At 41.4% G+C, this 20,925-nt stretch overlaps 1 protein-coding gene across 6 annotated transcripts in view; it reads right to left on the bottom strand.

Moving 5' to 3' along the window:
* Positions 1-1,852: 1,852 nt before the first annotated feature.
* The window catches only part of TNIK (TRAF2 and NCK interacting kinase), a 380,604-nt gene continuing 361,531 nt past the window's right edge, over positions 1,853-20,925 (bottom strand). For all 6 annotated transcript variants that reach the window (XM_073897348.1, XM_073897355.1, XM_025878953.2 and 3 more), the window contains 7 exons: positions 20,067-20,210; positions 17,657-17,791; positions 14,009-14,109; positions 11,641-11,790; positions 9,655-9,814; positions 9,237-9,376; positions 1,853-7,010 (listed from right to left, as the gene is read on the bottom strand). In XM_073897348.1, coding sequence (XP_073753449.1) covers positions 6,927-7,010; positions 9,237-9,376; positions 9,655-9,814; positions 11,641-11,790; positions 14,009-14,109; positions 17,657-17,791; positions 20,067-20,210 — 914 coding nt within the window. In that variant the 3' untranslated portion in view covers positions 1,853-6,926. The remainder of the gene's footprint in view (positions 7,011-9,236; positions 9,377-9,654; positions 9,815-11,640; positions 11,791-14,008; positions 14,110-17,656; positions 17,792-20,066; positions 20,211-20,925) is intronic.

Raw genomic sequence — 20,925 nt, 5'->3', positions numbered from 1 at the left:
GTTGGAAATGGGGCAAAGGATAGGTCAGATTTATGAGGGCTTTAGAGCAAATGTAAGGATTGGGAGGTTGGGAAGACATTGCGGACTTGAGCAGAAAAGTACCATAACTTTTATATGTTTTTAAAAGTGTCATCCCAAGCAAGATGTGGCATGGACTCGTATATCCATGGATTGTGGATATATTCTGAAGCGAGGAAAAACAGATTCCACACCCCCCCGCCCCCACCCCCGCCAATGGATTGTATGTGGTATGTAAAAAAGAAAATTTAAAGGTAACTACAAGATTTTCTGGTCTGGAAGAATGGAGTTGTTGTTACTGACACAGGATGTATGTGATGGGAGTAAAATGGTGGGTGGGTGCAAATTAGTTTAGTTTTGGACGTGTTGAGTTGGAGATGCCAACTAGACATCCAAATGAAGATACCAAGTAAGAAGTTAGACATAGAACTCTGGCATTCAGGAAAGAGGTTAGGGCTAGAGTTAAAAATGTGGGTCTTTCAGTGGATAGAGTCCCAACAAGGAGTGGCCAGAGACATGAGAGAACATGAGGGATATTCCAGAGCTGAGAAAGTATTTCAGGAAGGAAGTTGTTATTAACTGTGTTCAAGACTGCAGAGAAGTCAAAAGCATGAAGCCAGAGACCTAACCATTGCATTTTAACAGCATGGAGATCATATTTTTCTTAGCAATAGCTATTATGGTGGGGATGAAAGCCTGATTTAAGTTGGCTCAAGACACCAAGGGAGGGGGTCACTGAAGACACTAAGTATACATGATTCCCTCTGAGGAGTTTTTCTGTGAAGGGGAGCAGATAAATAAGATGGTAGTTAGGGTAAGGTGGTCAAGGCGAGTGTTTATAAGACAAGAGATACCAACATGAATATAGTGAAATCCTCCAATGGGATGGGGGGAAATGGGGATGCAGGAGAGGGAAGGAATTGTTGGGCCAGTGGCCTTTATTTGGTGAGGTTGCAGGGGAGCTACCTAGAGCAAATAGCAAGAGCCACCTGCTATGAATTAAGGAGGCGATGTACTAATTGGTAATATGTTTCACTGGACAAGACCAGGAAACCAAGAAAGCAGGGTATTTATAGGATTGTCCAAGCGGATATTACAATCATCAAGAGTTAAGAAAGGGGTGTTGGAGCCAGTGACAGTGAGCCAAAACTGAAAATACTTAAGCACTTCGAGGGAGGCCTGGAAGGTAGATAGGGACTTTGTAGGTTGATGGCAAGAGCTTCAAAGCATTGGGTGTTTAGGAGGGACGGATAATAGTCTGGAAGTGGCAATGAGGAACAAACAGGCATCCTACTACTATTAGTGCTTTATTACTCACACTTTAACAGAGAGAACATAATATATTCCAAGGCGTGGCAGTGACTCTATGGGAAAACATTGGCTTAGAACCCACCAAATCGTTTCTGGCTACTGCTCAGAACAACTATGCACAACAACTGAAGGCTTTTTGTATGCAGGGAAAGAATACTGGAAAGTACCGAAAAGGTTCAGACTAGAAAATATGCCAAGAATATTTTCTTTTATACCCTAACACAGGTGAGACTTACCCAGTTTCAGCGTATTTTTGACATTGTGAAACACTTTAGAAAACAGGAGATTTCAACAATGTAGACACTTGCAGGCATAGCAGAATGATAGTCTCCCTTCCCAATCTTGTAAATTTGGCATCTCTACAGTTATGCTGACATTGTAAATAAGACAGCTAAAATGCACAAAAATAGTTTCACAACATCCAATTTTAAAGTTCATCCAAGCTGTCATTTTTTTTTTTCCCTGCTGTGATTTCTTGCTGTCACCCAACATTTGAAATTCTGATTCAGGGTAATAACTGAGGTTTTTAAACAAAGCATAATACAGTATTACTATTCCTTCACACTAAACGGCAGGGGAAGAGATTAAGAGGAAGGGGCAACTGGAGCATGGATATTTGCTATGTACACATAATGACCCACTGCTGGAAATGAAAACTCACCTCTCCACCAGCCTTTGCTCAGGCTCAGCAGTGCAATGTCATGCACCGAGGATAAAAACAAACCATCAAAACCAAACTATCATGTAAGGAGTTGAGTTAGTTGGAAGATATCTACACAAAGCAAAAAATCTGTAATCTTTTAGAACATTTCTATTTCTGTGTTTTTTAGTCTTCATCCAAATGTTTGGCCTCATGGACATAGAGTCCAGGATTTTGATCTGGATTTCAAATATCTCAAAAACGTATCCAGGGACTTCTTCTGTTTAAGAACACAGTTTTATGGGGAGTTTAGTTTTGGTGCATTCTGGCACTTCCTGGAATGGCAGGCTTAGAAGAATAAAGTTCACAGCAGAGAGTTAGGGTCCCCTACTGCTTAACACTATGCAATGTTTTTAATATTCTAGTTGCCTGTGGAAAATTTCCAGAACAATGATACAGTATGGAAATCAAACAACCCTAGAAAATGCTTGGTAGAAATGTACAAATGGTTACTTTTGAACCTGAAAGTTCTCAAGGGATTTTCTTCTTTGCTGGGGCTTCTGAAAAGAATTCAGTTTATACCATTTTGAGACCCATGAAAGGACAGTACACCTTAGGGTTCCAGATACTGCTATACTCAGCAAAGCCAAAATGTAGTGGCATTTGAGAAATATTGGCAGGTAAACAAAATCACATTTGGACTTTTGGATTTTATGTTATAACTATGTCGTCTCAAGGGAGGCCAGTTATAGATTTGTTTGTTATGCTTCATTTGATTTGGTCAGATTCAAATTTTTGAGGAATGAACCAAAAGGTAACTGATAATTCACAGAAACTGTTCAGATGGTCAGAACATAGTATCAGAAAGGATTTTGGAACATCAGGGGCTTGGGAGGATGATTCAGAATTGTTATCAGTGTGTTGTGGATATTTCTCCTGTTTTCCTCCAGTGGGTTAAAACAAATTTTATTTTCTTTCTTAAAAATAAGGTAGCACATTTTATATCTTAAAGCAATCAGCACAAATGCAGGGATGCCTGTTCAAGCAGACCTCCAAAGACAGCACACACTATTGACACAAAGAGCTCTTCCACATTTCCAGAATACAGTGATGGGAACTGGTACACATAATAGGAAAGAAAAGAAAAAAAATTTTTTTTAACTTCATGGAATGGGAGGTCAGACTTCAGGCACTTCTTTGTCTGGCAACGGACAAAACCAAAAGGGCTCTGACCTGAATTTCACATTTCTTTCTCATCTACCACACAAGAGGGACCAGAGACACCAATGACCAATGAGTCACAAGAACAGACAGAAAACTGTTAGTACGTCTTGACAACCAGGAATGAAGATGCTTTTTAAAAATGTGTACTTGATGCCAAGTATGTGAGACATGTATCTTAGAAAGCAATGCCATTGTGCTAGAAAAATGGAGTCCCTGTCCAGGTGGCCTTGTGGGATTTCCTCAGGACCTTGATCTATACTGTTGAAATAGCTCTAGATCTTCTTGAAGCTAAAAGTCAAGAAAAATAATGACGTTTATGTAAACGGAGCCACTAATTCTGTGTGGAACTTAGTGCAAGCTGTCTTCATTCATATTGTGTGCACTGGCAATGGTCAGGATGTAACTGGCATGGGGAGGGCTCTCACCATTCAAATGGAGATCCTAAAGGTCATCTGTTTCTACCACCCACCGGACGCAGGAATCCATACTGCAGTTCCCCTGACCGGCACCCTAGAATGATGGTCACCTGTCAGAACCTGGGCCAAGATTATGGTTTGGGCAGGCTCTGTGGATTTTATGATATGATTATCAAATTTAGAGCAATAAGGACTGAAAAGATCTAGCAAAACTTACTTTGGGGGGAGGGCTCAGTTTCTCTTTGTAGAACAACAAAAATAAACTGAGCCAATTCCAGAAACAAAATCCCCTCTGGGAAGAACTAAAACTAAACACTGAAACTAACTAGTTTCAAAATTAAAGAAATTTTTATTAAGGTGCTATTAAGATGAAAGCACGACCCTCCCCCCACCATAAAAAAAGAAAGAAAGAAAGCAAACAAACCAGAAAGTTGGGAATTGTTGTGAACCATAAGAACAATAGTCTGAAATACTGTGCATGATCGGGATCTCAGTGTATCAGGGCTGGGGATTGTCCTGATGGAAGGAAATGTATTTTTGAAGATAAAAGCTTAAAGGAATTCTTTAGATATCTGTTAAGGAACACAGCTTTGATAGGGGCCCTTTTAAATTTAGTTTTGCCTTGTACTCCATGTAAAATATTTGTACAAAAATATAAAAGGCATGGCTTGATGTTTAACGTCTGTGTTTTATTGTTGTTGGCACCAGAAAAAGCTCATGTTCTATGTTATGTCACTGTACATACTGTAAACAAGACTGCATTAATATTGTTTTTATGAGTTTTTGTTTCAATGACTCTAGATTTTAAAAAATACATTCACAAACTACCTTATGTTTAAACACAATGATTCCCTTTTATTTCTTAACTGTACCCAAAATCCCACAATAAAAAAATCATTTAAAGCTGTGTGTTTCGAACTCATCACTTAGAAATCAAAACAAAACATAACATAAAAACAAAGATCAGTTTGCAACATAATTTAAAGAAGCTTCTGGTTCAAAATACCACAGCAGCAATATAAAGAGCTGGTGGCAATCACATTTGGGGATGGGACCCAAATCAATATATTTTGTCCACGTCAGCATCCAATTACAGTAGTTGCTAAATTCAATCCAAAAAGTTATTGCTGAAATTTGTTGCATGGAATTTGTGAAGATAGTGTTGTTCAGCAGCAGATCCATAGCAGTAAAAATGAGAACGGGAGGATTTCATTGCTTTTGAGAGCTAAAGGGACCATGATGAGGACATCTTGGTGATGGCCTGAAGATAATCCTCAATTCCATTATTGTGCATTATCTGCTTAAAATAAATGCAAAGGATAAACCCCTTTACAGGAAGGGTATAATCATCTACTTCAGAAACTGCAATAATTCCCCTGCCCTTCCCCCGTTTGCCCAAGCCACCAGATTGAATTGGTTCCATTTTCCTAACTTATATTTCGTTCTCATTGATAGTACATCAGCTGCTAATGTAGTTAGGCAAAAATCAGTAGGATCACAGACTTTAAAAAAAAATCTCTTTACAGTAATTGCTTTTTTCAGAAACCAACCACATTAGTTTTTGTCGATGTTGGATTTTTTTTTAATTTTTGAAGAACAATTTGGTCAACTACTGTTTTGTTTAAAAAATATTAAATACACCTGAGATTGCCAGTTGAGCTCTCTATATGTCTCCTGGAGATAACACTGCTGTGATGAACAGTGAAACAAAACAAACGAAACGAGGTAGGTTAAAACAGGAAGCGCAACACAGATATCGTTTTGCAACACCTTGATACCACAGGCGGCCATGCTTGTAGCTTTGGAAAAAAAAACCCAGACAGTCACGTAAAAGTTCAGATCATCCGAGTTAAGAGTTTATAAGGACACAAGTCAACCTGAACTAAATACATACATATCTCTGCACAAATGTTGTTTACTGTATGTTGGGTAATTTGGAGGAAGGGAAAATGATCAGGGTCTCAGAATTCTGGCCAAAGCCTTGCTTTTAAGTTCTATAAACTCTGAACCAGTGATGCCTGCTGTGTCTCACGCAGGCCTAGTAGTCTAGTCCCTTCTCTCACCAACCCAGAGAGAACACAGGCAGCTCAGAAACATTTATTATTATTATTTTTTCAGTCACAGTTTTCATCTTGAGAAAGTGGCACCCTCAGGAGAAAGCTGGGAATGACCAGAGTCTGGATGTCATTCACTCCCCAATTCCCAGAAAGAACTCAACAGTCTCACTCCTAATGAAGCCCGAAGCCAGTGACCTCTTAGCTAGAGGCTTTGTGCATTAAAAAAAGAATGTGTATATATATATGTGTGTGTGTGTGTGTGTGTTTGTATTTATGTATATATATATATATGTGGATATATATATATATAAATTTTTTTTTTTTTTTAGTTTGTTTCCCAGAAGCTCTTTTTGTCCGACCCCATCAGTCATCCCATCTTTTGCCCTGATCTGTTGCATAATAGCCGAGGGAAAGTTGTGTTATAGAGTCCCTCAATCGCTAGAGCCAACTCAACACAATGGCACTACTATCCCATTCAACACATTCCATTCTGCACAGGGCCATATAAAAATAGGGCCTGTCAGACTCACAAAAATGGTAGTTGATTTTATTAGTCTAAGGCTAGTAGTTTAGCCATTTAAAATCTATTTCCCCAAAGAGGGGAAAACTAGTATTTTTTCTTTTCTTTTAAAAATTCATTAGCCAGTTGCTATCAAAAAGCAACCTTTTGGGTTGGTGAAGGCAAAAGAGTTCTAAAATTACCCCACTATGCAATTATGGCCTTCAGTGTGAGGAGATAAGGTACATTTATTGTGCTGTCTCTCACCATTTGAAATTGGAAATTTTACAACATATCGTATACTTAAAGCTAGCAGGCAGACAGAATTAAAAACAGACTCATTTTCTCAGTAGGCATTCTCTCCCCATTCTTACAAAGTAAGGGGGTAAAGGAAAAAGGTGGAAAAACAAAAAGCAAAACTCAAAACCCACCATAACACAGCTTAATCATAAGAGCACACAATATTTGTTTCTATCCCTAACTCCGAAGGGCACATGGTCCATATTTGTCCACAAACAACGCAGCATTCTTGGGGGTCTCCTGGAAATTCCTGCCACGTTTTTCTCTCCTTCTCAACCAGGCTGCAACATTGAAAGATGGACTGTGGACTGTACTGGGACCGGGGGAGGGAGAGGAAAAGGGGAAAGCGGTATGTTCAACCAAGCCTTCTGATTCTGCTCTAGACTGGCTTATGTCCACATGAGTTATGTTCTTTTTAATTAGAAACAACGCCATGAAGACAAGTGCCAAGTGCTCTTCTGTTACCAGTTCATCATGGAATTTCTGTTGAGGGTCATGAAAAACACTTGGCTACTTCCTCCAGATCGCACGGATGCAAAAAATACCTGTTTGAAATTAAAAAGAAGTTAGTTCAGCTGCATGGTTTCTTTTCCTCTTTTCTTCAACCGTCCATCCATTTCTCTCACATGTCCTATCCTTGCCATGTGTCAGCTCTTAAGACTCAACAGCTGGTGTTTATAAAAGTGCCTTTTAATACAGTGCATCCTCTGTAAACACTCCTGACTTGATTACTATGATTGTTACTATTACGTATTGTGGTACTGGCCTTCAGGAACACGGGAGGGGCTATATCTTGATTGGCAGCATCCCTTAGGATGCTCACATTTTAAACGGGCATTTCATGCTACGTAATGTGCTAGATTTTTGGCCTAGGACACAACAGGTCCTTTGTTAATCTCTAAAAAGCCATAGAGGCTTCCCTTCTCTCCCCCATAATGATGAGAGGGCAGACTTTAGGACTGAAGAGAATCCTTTCAAATTCCCAAAGTCACGGGGGTGGGGGTGGATTTTGGGTCTACTTACTACTATACAACTTCAGTTATCAATTTTTAAAATAAAAAAAGTGGTGTGGTCGGATAGGATAAGGTGTCTCATGCCTATTCACTTTGGTATATCAAGAGTTAACTCTTGGCTTGTCTGCTGGTGCAGGCATATCCTAGGCCAAAGGAGACAGGGCATTAATAAATAGAACCATAGTCCATTAGGTCTGGGTCTGTTACATCATTTTATCAAACAACTAAGAGGAACGAGCAAAATTTGGGTTACTGCTTGCTTAAGTGTCAGTGAACCACTGCCCTGGGAAAATAATATTCTGGGCTGTGGGGTAGCCCTTAGTCAGCCAACACCAAACTTTGGTCCAAGGCATTTACTTTTGTCACTAGTGTAAAGTCTCTGCTACTTCATTTCCACAACTCCTTCAGAAGAATGCTGTCTCTCCCAACAACAACTTCCTGGGAAGTTCTGGGGAAATGCTTATCATTCAGCTAATGCTACATATGTAAGGAGAGCTACTGTTAGGGTCAATGACTCAAAATGGAGAAGCACAGAGGACCCATGGAAACACATGGGGGGGTGGGAAGGGGAAGAAAGGGCGGCTGTTCTCTCCAGGCTGTGTGCACCCTGGACTCTGACCCTTGGGCCCCAGATACTGGTGTGGTCCCAGCCTGCTCCCGAGGGTGTGGGCATGGCTTAGAAGAGGCTTGCTGGGGTGGGCCGTCAATGAACTGGAGTGTGAGAATCTACACCCAGCTCACTCCTAGTCTTATGATCCCCAGGGGCTGGGTTGGGCCTGGGGTTTTACCAGGGGTCAGGTTTATTTCCTGGCATACTCCGGTAAGGCCCTGGAACCATCCTTGGCACCCACAGCCGTTGTCTACCCAGACCGCACCAGGTCAGAGTAGTTGGGTTAAATACAGTCTGGACTCACACCCCCAGGGTTGGAATAAGACCAATCTGGCCTCTGGGGGACCAGGATGGACCAAGAGATGTATGTCTGTTCAACCCATCACATTCTTTACTATAGGTGTTTATGCCTGCTATTTGGGGAGAGCATTGTAAGTTGGCCATAGTCACAAAGGATGGATTCACAAATGACCACAGCTTAGCTCCTAAAAACTCTGGGTTAGTCTACTGGGAGGGCAAGGGAGAAGCAGCACTGCTACAGAATACCCTTCTGAGGTGACTGATCATGCCAGACGGACTCCACCAATTTCACTACAAAACAGTCCCCCTATGACACTTCAGAAGAAACATGGCTGGAATGACACAGGACATGGCACTAGTTGAGTTTGCGACTGTGCATTTCTTAAGGAACGGGTGACATTTTTTTAAAAAGTTTATATTTCTCCATGTCAAATGTTTTACATTTAAAAGTGAATATAATGTGATGCGTTGGGTCCCCCATCGTGACTTTGTGAAAAGTCTCCAAGTGGAGTGCAGAGTTGACCCACTGTGAGTGATTAATGATGGGCCAACTCTCCCGCATGCGTACGAGAATTTGGGATGTCTGCTGAGTCAGCATAAGGCCGGCAGGCCACAAAAGTTGCTAAGAGTTTACAAGAAATTTTTAGAAGTTTTAATGTCTTTTTAAATATGTGAATAATATATTTTGAGGGTTCACATGAATCAAACCAAATAATGCCATTTCAAGAGAATATTGATTGTTTAACACAGATGTGATTCAAATCAGTATAAAGGAAAATGAAGGTTTCACAGGTACCTGGTGGTCTCTTAAAATGCAAACACTAATGCAAATGTTGAAACGGATTTACCTTATCATTTCTTTCACATAGAAACTTTAACCTTTGAGCTCGCTTATGCATAAATACTCCATCCAAATGTCCTGTTTCCACTGACCGGATCTCAATAGCTTTCTCGCCCCAGCCCATTATCTGATTGGAATGAATGTAGGCTGTCAAAAGGAATTTCCAAAACTGCATTAAAAACATTAGATGGGCAATAACTCACAGCATCTGTTCACATCTTAACCACAAAAATGACAAACGACTTGAGATAAACAGACAAAGCAAGTCTTACAAGTGTTATTCACAGACTGGTTTTTTTTGTTTGTTTGTTTTTGTTTTTTGTTTTTTTGTTTTTTGTGGAATCAAATGGTTGTTTCACATTTCTTGACTTTCGTTTCATTTGGGGGGTGTAACTGCTGAAGGAGATAAGGAATGGTTAACCTACCCACAGACGTGGGCATTTCTCCCCATTGGAGCACCACATCCTTAGTTATCCGGCCATAGGTGTTTACATACACCCCCTCATCCTCATAGCAAACAAGCATTTCCATTCCATCTGTTTTAGGCAAGATGACAATGGCATGAGGAGTGATATTGCCCTGAATCTGGGAGACAAAGAAAGGCCAGGCATTATTCTTTTTAAAAATAAAACAGCATCTTGACTATTCATCTCTAAGAATCGCAAAAAAGAGGATCCCCTCCCTCCTCCCCCCACCCACCATTTTCATTCTAGAGACTGACATTTTGCTTTGCTTTGCTTAATTTAACCACTGACCTGTCAAATACCTATACAAATACAGACTTAGGCATTAGGTCGAGAATCCAATTGACCTGTTCCCTAAAAACAACTACAGGTATAGAACACCGACTATGTGCCGAGCCCTGGGCTCTTTACATATATCATTTCTAGTCCTTAGAACAGTTCCCTGTGGTAGATATCGTCCTCTACAGACGAGGCATCTGCATGTCAGAGGGGTTATGTAGACTGAGCAAAGCTGCACTGGTATTTGGTGGTAGAACTGGGATTTGCGCACATGTCTCACGGACAATAAAAAAATCACTTGTTTTCCATCTATTTCTAAAAAAAGACGAGGGGAATGCAAACCAGCTGAATCTGATGGAAACAGCCTAAACATGGTCAAAGGTGGGACCCAAAGAGACGCCTACCAAATAGGCTCTGAGCGTACAACACAGACTATCTGGGTGCCTAAATAACAGAATAATCCAAATTAATGGCTTATTGAGAAAAACATTTAAAATGACCACTCATTTTATTGGAATCAATGTAGATGGACTTGTTGTGGGAGGGGAGATGCAGTGCTGCTGGGGTCCCCGGGCTGAGGCTGACATGGCAGCCCGCTAGTTGCCTGGCGGGGAAATGAGAGGACCGAGGATGATCACAGTGATGCCCCAGTCACCTCACCAAGAACGGGAGCTGTGAGTCCTGTGTACACATGCACACACATGTGTGGAAAGCTAGGACGCAGCAGTGAATGCCGTGTGCGTGTGTGAGAGAGACCGTGTGTGTGTGTGTGTGTGTGTGTGTGTGTGTGATGTACTGAAACAACTTTTTTCAATCATCGAGCTTTTTTGCAGTAAAGCCTATAAACTCTCAAAATACCAACTGGCAACAGATCAGGCCTCAGACTCTCCTGACGGTGTCTACTGTATGTTAGCCTTGGGATCAGGTGCAGGAAACATGACTTGCACTGCACCCATCCTAATAAGTGACACCAGGCGCCGTATTTCTGTTTGACAGTCAGGTTTTAGGCAGTGTTCCAGTGTTATAATGTTCATACGACAATTTGCAGGGGCTTGTGCCAAGTACCTTAGAGGTATTACCTCATTTATTGCTGATGATAACCCTCTGGAATGGGGACTTCTATCCCCATTTTACAGATGGGAAAGCTGAGGGTTCGAGAGACTGTCTAATGTGCTCATTGTTGCAAAATAAACACAGGCTAGAGCCAGGGTAGGCCTCCAGTGTCTGATTCTACTACACAACACTCCCCTCAAGTTGAAGAGAGCAACAAAGACAGCAAAAGGGGACCACAGACTTCCCAAGTCACATGAACCCATCTCCCTTCAAAAACTGAAAATAGGAAGTTGTCTATTGTACTCTTGCTTAAAATACACAATTTATGCCCCAAAGGAGAAACATCATACACATTTGAATCTAAAGTCCAGTAAGACAACATATCTAGTAAATGGCAAAGAATTGCTGTTATGGGTTACTTAGTTTTAAGCACTCGTAAAAATCAATTACAGTCACATGTTTTATGTATTAAAAGCATTGTCTATTTAGTGAAGGCTTTTAGCCTTGATAGTGCATCTGCTGTACCGATTAACAGAAATTAGCATGACTTCCACTAAAAATGTGCAAGAACAAATCCCTTTTCTACATGCGTTGTTGTAGAACTCAGGAACTTACATGAGATGGTATGTAGATATCATAAGAGTTTCCTGAATCAACATCAATTACATGAAAACCAGTGTGTGATCCAAAAATAACCTTCAATCTTTGACCTTCTTCTACCGTGAGATCAACAAGCAGTGGCTTGTGCTGGAGATCTGCAAAAGACTTTAAAAAACATCCCATGAGTGTCCACATCATTTAAAGAGATTATCTTAATCACTGTTTCTTTTAGCACAGCCTGGTGGAAGTTAATGTCTGGCTTTCTTACACTGAAAAGCCAAGAGATTTCTCTTTCAGCTTAGCTCTATTCGTATTCTGGCTCTAGGAGGAAGGGTCTAGCACTCATTTGTGGCCCCTTCTCCACCCCTTGTCCTCTAGGGCAGAGAAGAGGTTTACAGTTGCCAATTTCGACAGTGTCGTTATCCTTGAAGAACTTGGCATCCGGGTGCTGCTGTTCTTTCCTCTTTATTTCTGGCCTTTTTTTCTCTGGAGAAGGCCCAGCCACCTCTCTGGCTCCTTCCCTTCCCATGGAACAGCTGGGCCCTTGCATGGCCATGACCCTTTCAGAGACAGCCTGGGGTGGGCAGCTGGACCAGCTCTGTGCTAAGTCTGTTCAGAATTAACGGGCACACTCTGGTTCTGATTTTCCTTCAATGAGTGAGTAGACATCAGATTGGCACCTTCTTTAAATGTACTGCTGAGATCTGAGACTTGGGTTTGGGCAATAGAGAAGGGGGGGAGGTTGGAACATCACAAAACTCATGGCTTACATAGGCTAGTTCAGCTTAAGTAGCAAGGAAAAAGAGAGCTCTACCCAAGTTTACCAAGGTTCCATGTGTTTCAATCCAGAGCCCAAGCCCCAACTAGCTGCCAGGCATTCCTCTGTTTTCTTTTGCCATTATTTCAGCACAGTCTACTTTTATTGGGCCTTGACATCTGGGAGAGAATTTGCGAAACCACAATTTACTCAGCTATAATGTCACTGCCACCCAATAGAGCCCTCTTTCTTCAGCTTTGGCTAACGGAGTCTCACGGTAGGGGAAGCTCCCGTCCTTCCTGTTCCAGTCCTGGCTTTCATGCTGCCCTCCTGCCAGGCTGGGCGTGGTCGACTGAACACAGCATTTTGCACCATTTCATGCATTTTGACTGGTAAACTGATGGCAGTAACTTCCGAACCAGAGTCAGAACGGGACCTTGACTGAGAAACTTTTTTGTGGCCCCAGATTTTGGCACAATGGCAGCACCGCTTCAGCTTTTAGATGTCACCCCTTAAGTGTTATTACTAACCTAATACATTCCAACACTTTCTCTCCATAAAAGTGGGGTTCTGGAGGAAGAACATTTCCCCTGATGTATCTATCTTCCTGAGCACATCACAAATGAGCTCCTTGCACCAGGGGGAACAAGACAGCCTCAAAGAGTGCCTCATGGTGTTCCCAAGGCAGCTTCTGCCCTCACATGGCATAAGTGGCCAGAAAGAATACAGAAAGGATCAAGGGAAGAGGAAAGTCACAAGGATGGGGAGAAAATGTGAGGGCCAATGTGCTATGAAGAAAACGAGAGACACAGGCAGAGAGAGACAGGGGACAGAAGAGAAATTCACGTGGGCTCTGGATAAAGTCTGCAGCTCTGGAAACACCCAAGTGCCTGTACGTACGGTCCTTCTGGCATTTGGGAGTCAACTTTCATGAGCTGGGGTCCATCATACTAGCATATCCTAATCCCACTCCTGCTGAGTGTCATGAGTGACCAAGCCAACCATGGTGGGTACAGGCTCAGATAAGGTCCAAAATGAAAAAGCAGAATGCAGAGAAACTAAGCCATTTTCTTGTGGAACTACATTCAGTATTCATTTCAGAGAAGTCCAATAATTGGGGATATATGCGCATTATGCGAGTTGTCGGGACTCTACCCCAAAAGGCTTATAAGGATGACAAGATTTGGAGACATGGTTCATCCTTGAGATTTGGAACTGCTGTTGGTCTGCCTTTTTGAGATGACGTATCAGAGATTACCCTAGTTAAGTGCCTTTATGATGACTTACACTGCCTAATATCACAATTAGTGCTTTGCCCAGTAGCCATCCCATACTAAAGGCCCCTAGGAGACAATGATTTGTAGACCTGATATGGAGGAGGGCACAGCCCAATTTTTTCCCCATTCACTCATCCCCCACCCCCAGTAAATTTTATAGCATGTATTAGTGCTTAGTCTTTGCTTTTGGAATAATAAGCCTAAGAGCTCCTCTACTTTTAAAGGGGGTTTATTATATATAGTAGAATTGGTCCTAGTCGATGTGCAAGACAGACAACTTTGTTAACTGGTGCGAACATAAAATTAAAAAAAAAACAACCCTTTTTTAGGTAATTGCGCGCTCGCTTACCTTAAATGCCATGAACTTATGATACGGTTTAGGAGCCCAAGCATATATCTCCACAGCATTCTTTAAGGCAATCACTAGGAATTTAATCCTTTCATATTTAACTGTAATAGACAAATTATAAATTAAAAAGGTATACCAACTTATTCAGCTTTTTGCATATGTAAATACACATTATGTTCTCAGTGGGAGATTTGCTCATTGATACAGACTGAACTTTCTTTAAAGCACTCGGTCTGCAGAATACTTGGGGCATTTTGCTTTATACTGAAGCTTCTTTTCTTCATCTGAAGGCTTAGGATTCTCTTTAATCGCTAGGTCTAGATATGAATTATTCATTGTTATAAGAACCTGCATAGTCACCTTCATGTTCCCCTCCCTGGCTTTTACAGTCACCCACATGCTAGAAGCTGAGAGCTGGTATGGCCAAATGGTAGAAAAATTAGCAAATGGGTAGAGATGTAAAGGTGGCCATTTGCTTATTATCCAAATTTGAATTCCAATTATTAGGGATTTAAAAGTGGTTAGTGCCTTTATAAAAAACGCCCTAGAGAGATCCCTCTCTCCATACACTGCATGAAGTTGTAGCAAAAAAACCTGCTGTGTATGAACCGGGAAGCAGGCCCACAGCAGACACTGAGTCTGCCAGCACCCTGATCTTGGTCTTCCCAGGCTCCAGAACTGTGAGAAATGCCTGTTGTTCATGGTATTCTGCTATAGCAACCTGAACAGGCTAACACAGTACATGTGGCAGTCATTTCTTTTGTAGAATATTTGAATGAACACAATACTCATGTCCTAAAGAAACTGGACAGCCCGCAGCAATGAACAAAATTCTTGCTCCCTGGGCTCTTTTTCTTTAGTGTGCCCCTGCTGTTTACATATTCTGTCTTTAATATACTTTCAACTACTTCCTTGGTTATTTACTTCCATATTTCTAAATAACATGCTTATAATGTTATTTCTTGATTTTTTTTCTGCTGGAGGTATTATCTATTGACTTGAGAGTATGGGAAGGATTTAGTCTCTTAGAACCATCTCCTCTCTCTAGTTCTCTCTCTCTCACACACACGTTTCTTCCTCCCCCACACCGCTAATACAGTTATAGTTCAAATTTTTGGTTAAATCAAGATCCCATGTTGAAATGATTGTTGTTCACAGCTGAGGCATATAGCACACCACAATTACATTTTCTTTCTTGTCTTTCATCTTTTTTCCCCCCACTTCCTTCTTTTCCATACATCTGTCTCTAAGCACACGGACTTTCTGCTGGTGCTGTAAATGCCTTCAATTCAGTCAAATGTGTCAGGTAATCTATTTGTGACATTTTATTTTCCCTGAAGACACCCCTCTTAGAACACTCCCTTGTCCCACTCTACTTGGACCGATTTCTCTCTAGGCCTATGGCAGAGTTGGCACCCACATTTCCTTCACCATCATTCTGGGTATTTTCTTCACTTTTTACCTGGATTCCTAGGTTTATGCCTTTATTTTGGTGGACTACATCGGCCAGTAGTTTCCTGAGAAACCGTGTATGGAACATAAGTGTTGTGAGACCCTGCACATCTGAAAAATGTCTTCATACTGCATTCAAAGTTGACTGATGGTTTGATGGCGTGATGTTTAATTTTATGTGTCAACCTGACCGGGCCACAAGGTGCCCAGATATTTGGTCAGACATTGTTCTGGGTGTGTCTGTGAGGGCTTTTCTAGATTATATTAACATTTGAATGGGTACACTGAGGAAAGCAGAATGCCCTCTCAGTATGGAGGGGCCTCATCCAGTTGATTACAGACCTGAATAGAATAAAAAGATTGAGTAAGAAGACACCTCCTGCCTGACTGTTGAGCTGGGAAACTGGTCTTTTCCAGACTTCAGATTGGGCCTGAGACTCTGGCTCTCCTGGGTCTCCAGCTTGCCAACTACAGATCTTGGGCCTCCATAACTGTGCGAGGCAACTTCTATAATAAACCTCTTTATATAGAGAGAGTATATTTACACACACATATATGTATGCCTCTTACACACACACACACACACACACACACACACACACACATGTATGTGTGTATCCTATTAGTTCTGTTTCTCTGGAGAACCCTGGTTCATACAGATGGGTTATAAAATACTAGTTGAAGGCTTTGTTCCATCATCTTCTAAGTTCTAGTATTGCTGCTAAATCTCAAGCCACCTAATATATAAACTATTTGTTTATTTATTTAATTATAATCTGGAAGCTTTAAGGACCTCCTCATTTCCTGGGTACTGAAATGTTATGTTAATATATCTTCCTGTGAGTCTTCTTTCTCACTCACTATACTGGGTATTCACAATGAGTCCTTTTAATTTGAGATTTTAAGTTCTTAGTTCTAGAAATTTTCTTACATTGCTTTTTTGATACTTTCTTCCCTTTCCAATTCTTATTTTCTCTTTTTCCAAACTCATGTTACTTAGATTTTGAAGCACTTGGACTGAGCCTTTTGCTTTCTTAACTTTTGTCTCCTTTCCTTTTCTTCTTGTCCTACTTTCTAGAAGATGCCTCATCTTTATCTTCTGATACATCTACTACACTTTTTATCCCTGCCAATATATTCAAATTTCCAAGAACTTTTTCTTGCTCTCTGAATGACCTCCCCTGACCTTTTCCAACTGTTTTTCGTAATGGTCCCTATTCTTCTCTTCTGGAAAGAGTTTTTCTAATCTCTCTGAAGTTATTACAGTTTCTTTTTAGTTTTCTTCCACTCCTCATTATCTTTGTTTCCTTTAAAGTTCTTTCTTTCTGTTTAAGTTTCCTTCCTATTAGTGGATGTCCCCATATCTGGTACAGGTGTGGGCTTCAGGTTTAGATGGTTAGATAGCAAGCTTTCCATGGCACTTCAAATATTAGTACCTGGACATCTTTTCTTTCTGGCTATTTAGTTTCTCCAAAGACAAATCTTTCAATCTCTTGCTTGGGTATATAAGTATGGCTGCCAACATTCTAGGAGCTAAACAGGGGAAGTAGGGTATGTGTATGTGCGTGTGTGTGTGTCTGTCTGTCTATCCTGGCAATTCCATATTCCCACAATTCAGATTGGCTGTGCCAACTTTTCATCCTCTGTTGCAGTGGGAGAGAACTTGCTGCTCATCACCCTTCGAATAATCCTTCTGTTTTCAGTTCCACTGTATACCTCCATCTCAGGAGCTTCAGACCTTGGGCCTTTCTGGGTTCTGTAAGTGGCTGGATTGATTTTGATGACTTTCCTCACTGCAGACATAGAAGTCAGCATTTCCTGCTCATCTAGGTTAGTTACGCATCATCCAGCTATTCTTGTTCAATTCTGTTGACATCTCTTGTTTGCTGGTTTCTCTTCTTCTGGTCCCTTTGTCCTTGTGGGTTTATGGCATTTTTATTCCTTCACTGTCATTTTAATGGGTATTTGGGAGAGAGTGGACATAAATGTTTAAACTGGAGCATAGGACTTTAGTCTGAATGCACTCTTAGAACTTCATCAATCTGACATTTTGGAAACAATGCAAGTATACCTAAAGTTCTAACAACATCTTAAACTGGTAACAAATACATCATCAATACCTACCAGAAAAAAATGGAATGACACTTAAACTGAATAATTAGGATTGAGTAAACAATTCCATGTCTTGACACTTACCAACTTTGTAATGTATGCAGCCTTCCAAGTCCCCGACTGTGATCCAGCCTTGTTTCTTCTCTACTTCTGGGTCATTGTGTAGTATTCTGTTTCTTAACCATGAAAGATAATAAACTCGTAGTTTGTTCTTCTTTCCTGTTGAAATAAAAGAGCTCTAATTTCAAGGCCCTGTGACAACCTTTTCTCTCAGTCCTTCCCCATCTCTGTTTTATTTTATTCACTTATTTTTATTCTATTTACAATTGTGTAGGTGTGTGAAGGCACAATAACCAGTGTCCCCAGCAACATCAAATTGTTGTCTATGCCAACAGCTCCAAGTGTTTTGGACAAATCACCATTTTATAATTTGTCTTTACCTTCAGGCAGTTTCTTATTTGAGCAAGCTGCTCTTTCTCTTCTCAATGGAAAGGGCAGTGTCAAGACCTAATTCTGTAAGGAAGAGTTGGTCAGAGTTCCAAAACATTCTAGATCGAATCACATGAAGGAATGTTGATAACTGGAATTTTAACATGCTTATATGTGGCTGTCTTCCCCTCACCTTCTAACCTAACAGCGTATGTCAATGGGAGCCTCTTATTCACCTCCTCGATTACTTTGAAGATGACAGCTGTGAGTAGTTTTACTTTATCTGACTAACAGAAAAGAATTATAAGGAGACAAGAGACACAATTTCAATGAAGGCAAACCAGGCTCAGCAGAGAACCCTGGACACATCTATGATTCTGAGATCACGGAAAGAAATACCAAACAAAAATAGTAGAGGAAAAGAGGTTTACTTGGGAAAAACCAAAGATGTGCACTTGGGAAAAAACAAAGTTCCCTTTGGTAAAGCGCTTCTGGAATAGGAATTCAACGATAAGAAAACATCTTAAAAATGTTGAGGAGGACACAGGAGCAAAATTCAATATACTCTGTGAGATTATCTGAGTACCAGATAAGAAAATGTTCCTTGGGGTGGCTTTTCCTTTATTGGGGGTGGGGTGGGGAGGTGGTTATTCCTAAGTGATCATTTAGGCCTGTGGGTTATACTTCTTGGGTACTTATTTTCCCTTGACTTCTCTTAGGCAGCAAAGGATGTTTTATATTTTACAGATGTGATATATATATAAGAACAAGAAAATTCATTAAAGCGTTGCACACTGGATTTGACAGGACAGTGCGTTCATCAATGAAGGGAGTCACTGCGCAGCTGTGATTCCTGTTTGCAGTCCAAGGCCGGAATGGATCCTAAGAGCTAGGAGGGCCAGAAAGGCCAGTGCTTGCTCCTTTCTACGCCAATGCAGATCTGAGGCCAGTTGCTCCTATTTTCGTTCTTTTTTCCCCATCTATACTTCATGGTAAGAGGAGATGGTTACTTTTTTAAGAATGGGAACGTGTCACTCACAACATAATGAAGGCTGAATGTGAATTTTCTGGCATCATTTCCACTTTCGGTAGGTGAGTGGCAGATGTATGTTTTAAATGTGATTTGGTGGGACCGCAGTCAGGCAAGCAATCAACAAGAGAAAAAAAAAAAGGCTACACCAAATTAAGATCAAATGATGATACAAGAAGAATCTACTTGGCTCTTTTTGGGGAGAATAAAAAGAGATGAAACTCTGAGCACTCAGAGCTGATCCCTGGGCCCTACTCCCAGGGATTCTGACCCACAGGTCTGGGGTGCATCCTGGGTTCTTCCCATCATGGTTCTAATGTTTCATACTGGGTGGGATGGGAAGCCAGGGGGGAAAGGGGATATTATTTATTAAACTCCTTCAAACGTCATCAGAAAGCAAAGAACTTTCAATAAACACAGACTCTTTCAGGTTACACTGAAAACTTGTCAAGTAATAAGGTCTTCACTTCTGTGTCCGTATTTTTTTAAAGTTCTTTTTTTGGGAACCGGAAAGCTGCAGGGCGTAGCTGTAACAACTCCCACATCCCAATCTCTTTGCAGACTCAGCCACCTAATGGGCCAGCTGCACTTGCTGAAACATCAACGGAGTATAAGCTAGAACAGTTCGTGAGAGAAAAGAGACCAGAGAAGTTTCTGCTTACAAAATTCTCCACTCTGCAAAGTCTACGTTTTGATAGTCTCCACCCAGGAGTAGGCAGCAATGACTAGAGCTCAGACTTCAAAAGCTCCTTGCTGAGTCCCGGCAGAGGTTAAAGGCCTATAAACAAACAGCCTCTGTGGTACGTCTGCCTGATTCAGAGATCATACAGAGGAGAGAGGTTTCCCTTCGGAGGTCAGGATCTCCAGAGTTACAAAACAGGGGTGATCTCGCTCTGGCTATCCTGCTATAATTTACTGTGTCACTGTTAGCCAGGGAGGGCAGAGCTTGCTGTTTTTTCAAGACTGAGGTGATGGCCTTTCCCACCTGTGCAGACCCAGGGGTCTCGGTCATCCTGGAACATACTGGTAACATACCTGATATAGTCACCAGGACATTCAGTCCCTCTAGCACGTCCATCTGCTGAAATCGCCTCCGGTTGATCAGATTATAGACTTTGCCTTGCCCACTTCGGTCCAAAAGCATCAGGCCATTTTCCGTTCCCACCAGGAGGTTTACACCTGCAAATTTAAGGAGCACCCCAAGACTGACTTTTTATATGCTTCAGCCTTTCTGCATCTGGGGTCCCTGTGAAACCTAAGAAACCGTGCCTTGTTAATATAAACTAATGGGCAAGTAGGTACTACGGTAGGGAGTGAAGAGGTCGAGGCTCTGCCACGGTAATTAAATCACTGCCCCTCTGGTAATAAGATTAGTTTTCTTTTATAAAGTGGTAGCAGCATCCATTACATCTGGCCATGTACCACTAGTATAGAGTCCTTCTCACGAGAAGCCTTGGGCACAGCTGTGACGCCAGCACAATTAGCCTTTATTCCTTTCCTATAACACCCATCCCTTTCCTGGCTTTCTCTATAAATCCCACCTCGAGACACGCCCAAAGTTCATCCCCACCCCTGTTCGCGCAGGGATTTCTAGCCTACCCACCTTCAACATACGGCAGAGTGCCCCATTTCCACACCGCACTGGAAGAAAAGCCTTTCCTCCTTCTCACACCAAAGCTTACATATGTCTCATACCCTCAAGGCTCTGCTGTCTGTCAGGGAAATGACAGGCCAATGCAAGTGAAGGTGTTAGTAGCCTGAGAGTTGCAGGGCTATAAGGCACCACTCAGATATCTAAATCTGGTCCAGCCCATCTCCCGTGCACGAATCCCTATTACAAAAGCTCTAGCAGGTAAGTGGTCTTGTCTAGATAGCTGCCATCCTAAAAATTCAT

The sequence above is a fragment of the Callorhinus ursinus genome, unplaced genomic scaffold (genome assembly GCF_003265705.2).
Source record: "Callorhinus ursinus isolate GAN/ISIS: 27379988/994484 unplaced genomic scaffold, GSC_fseal_2.0 scaffold1, whole genome shotgun sequence".
NCBI classification, from domain to species: domain Eukaryota; kingdom Metazoa; phylum Chordata; class Mammalia; order Carnivora; family Otariidae; genus Callorhinus; species Callorhinus ursinus.
The sequence above is the reverse complement of the archived record's forward strand: the minus strand, read 5'-3'. Positions and strand labels throughout refer to the sequence as shown.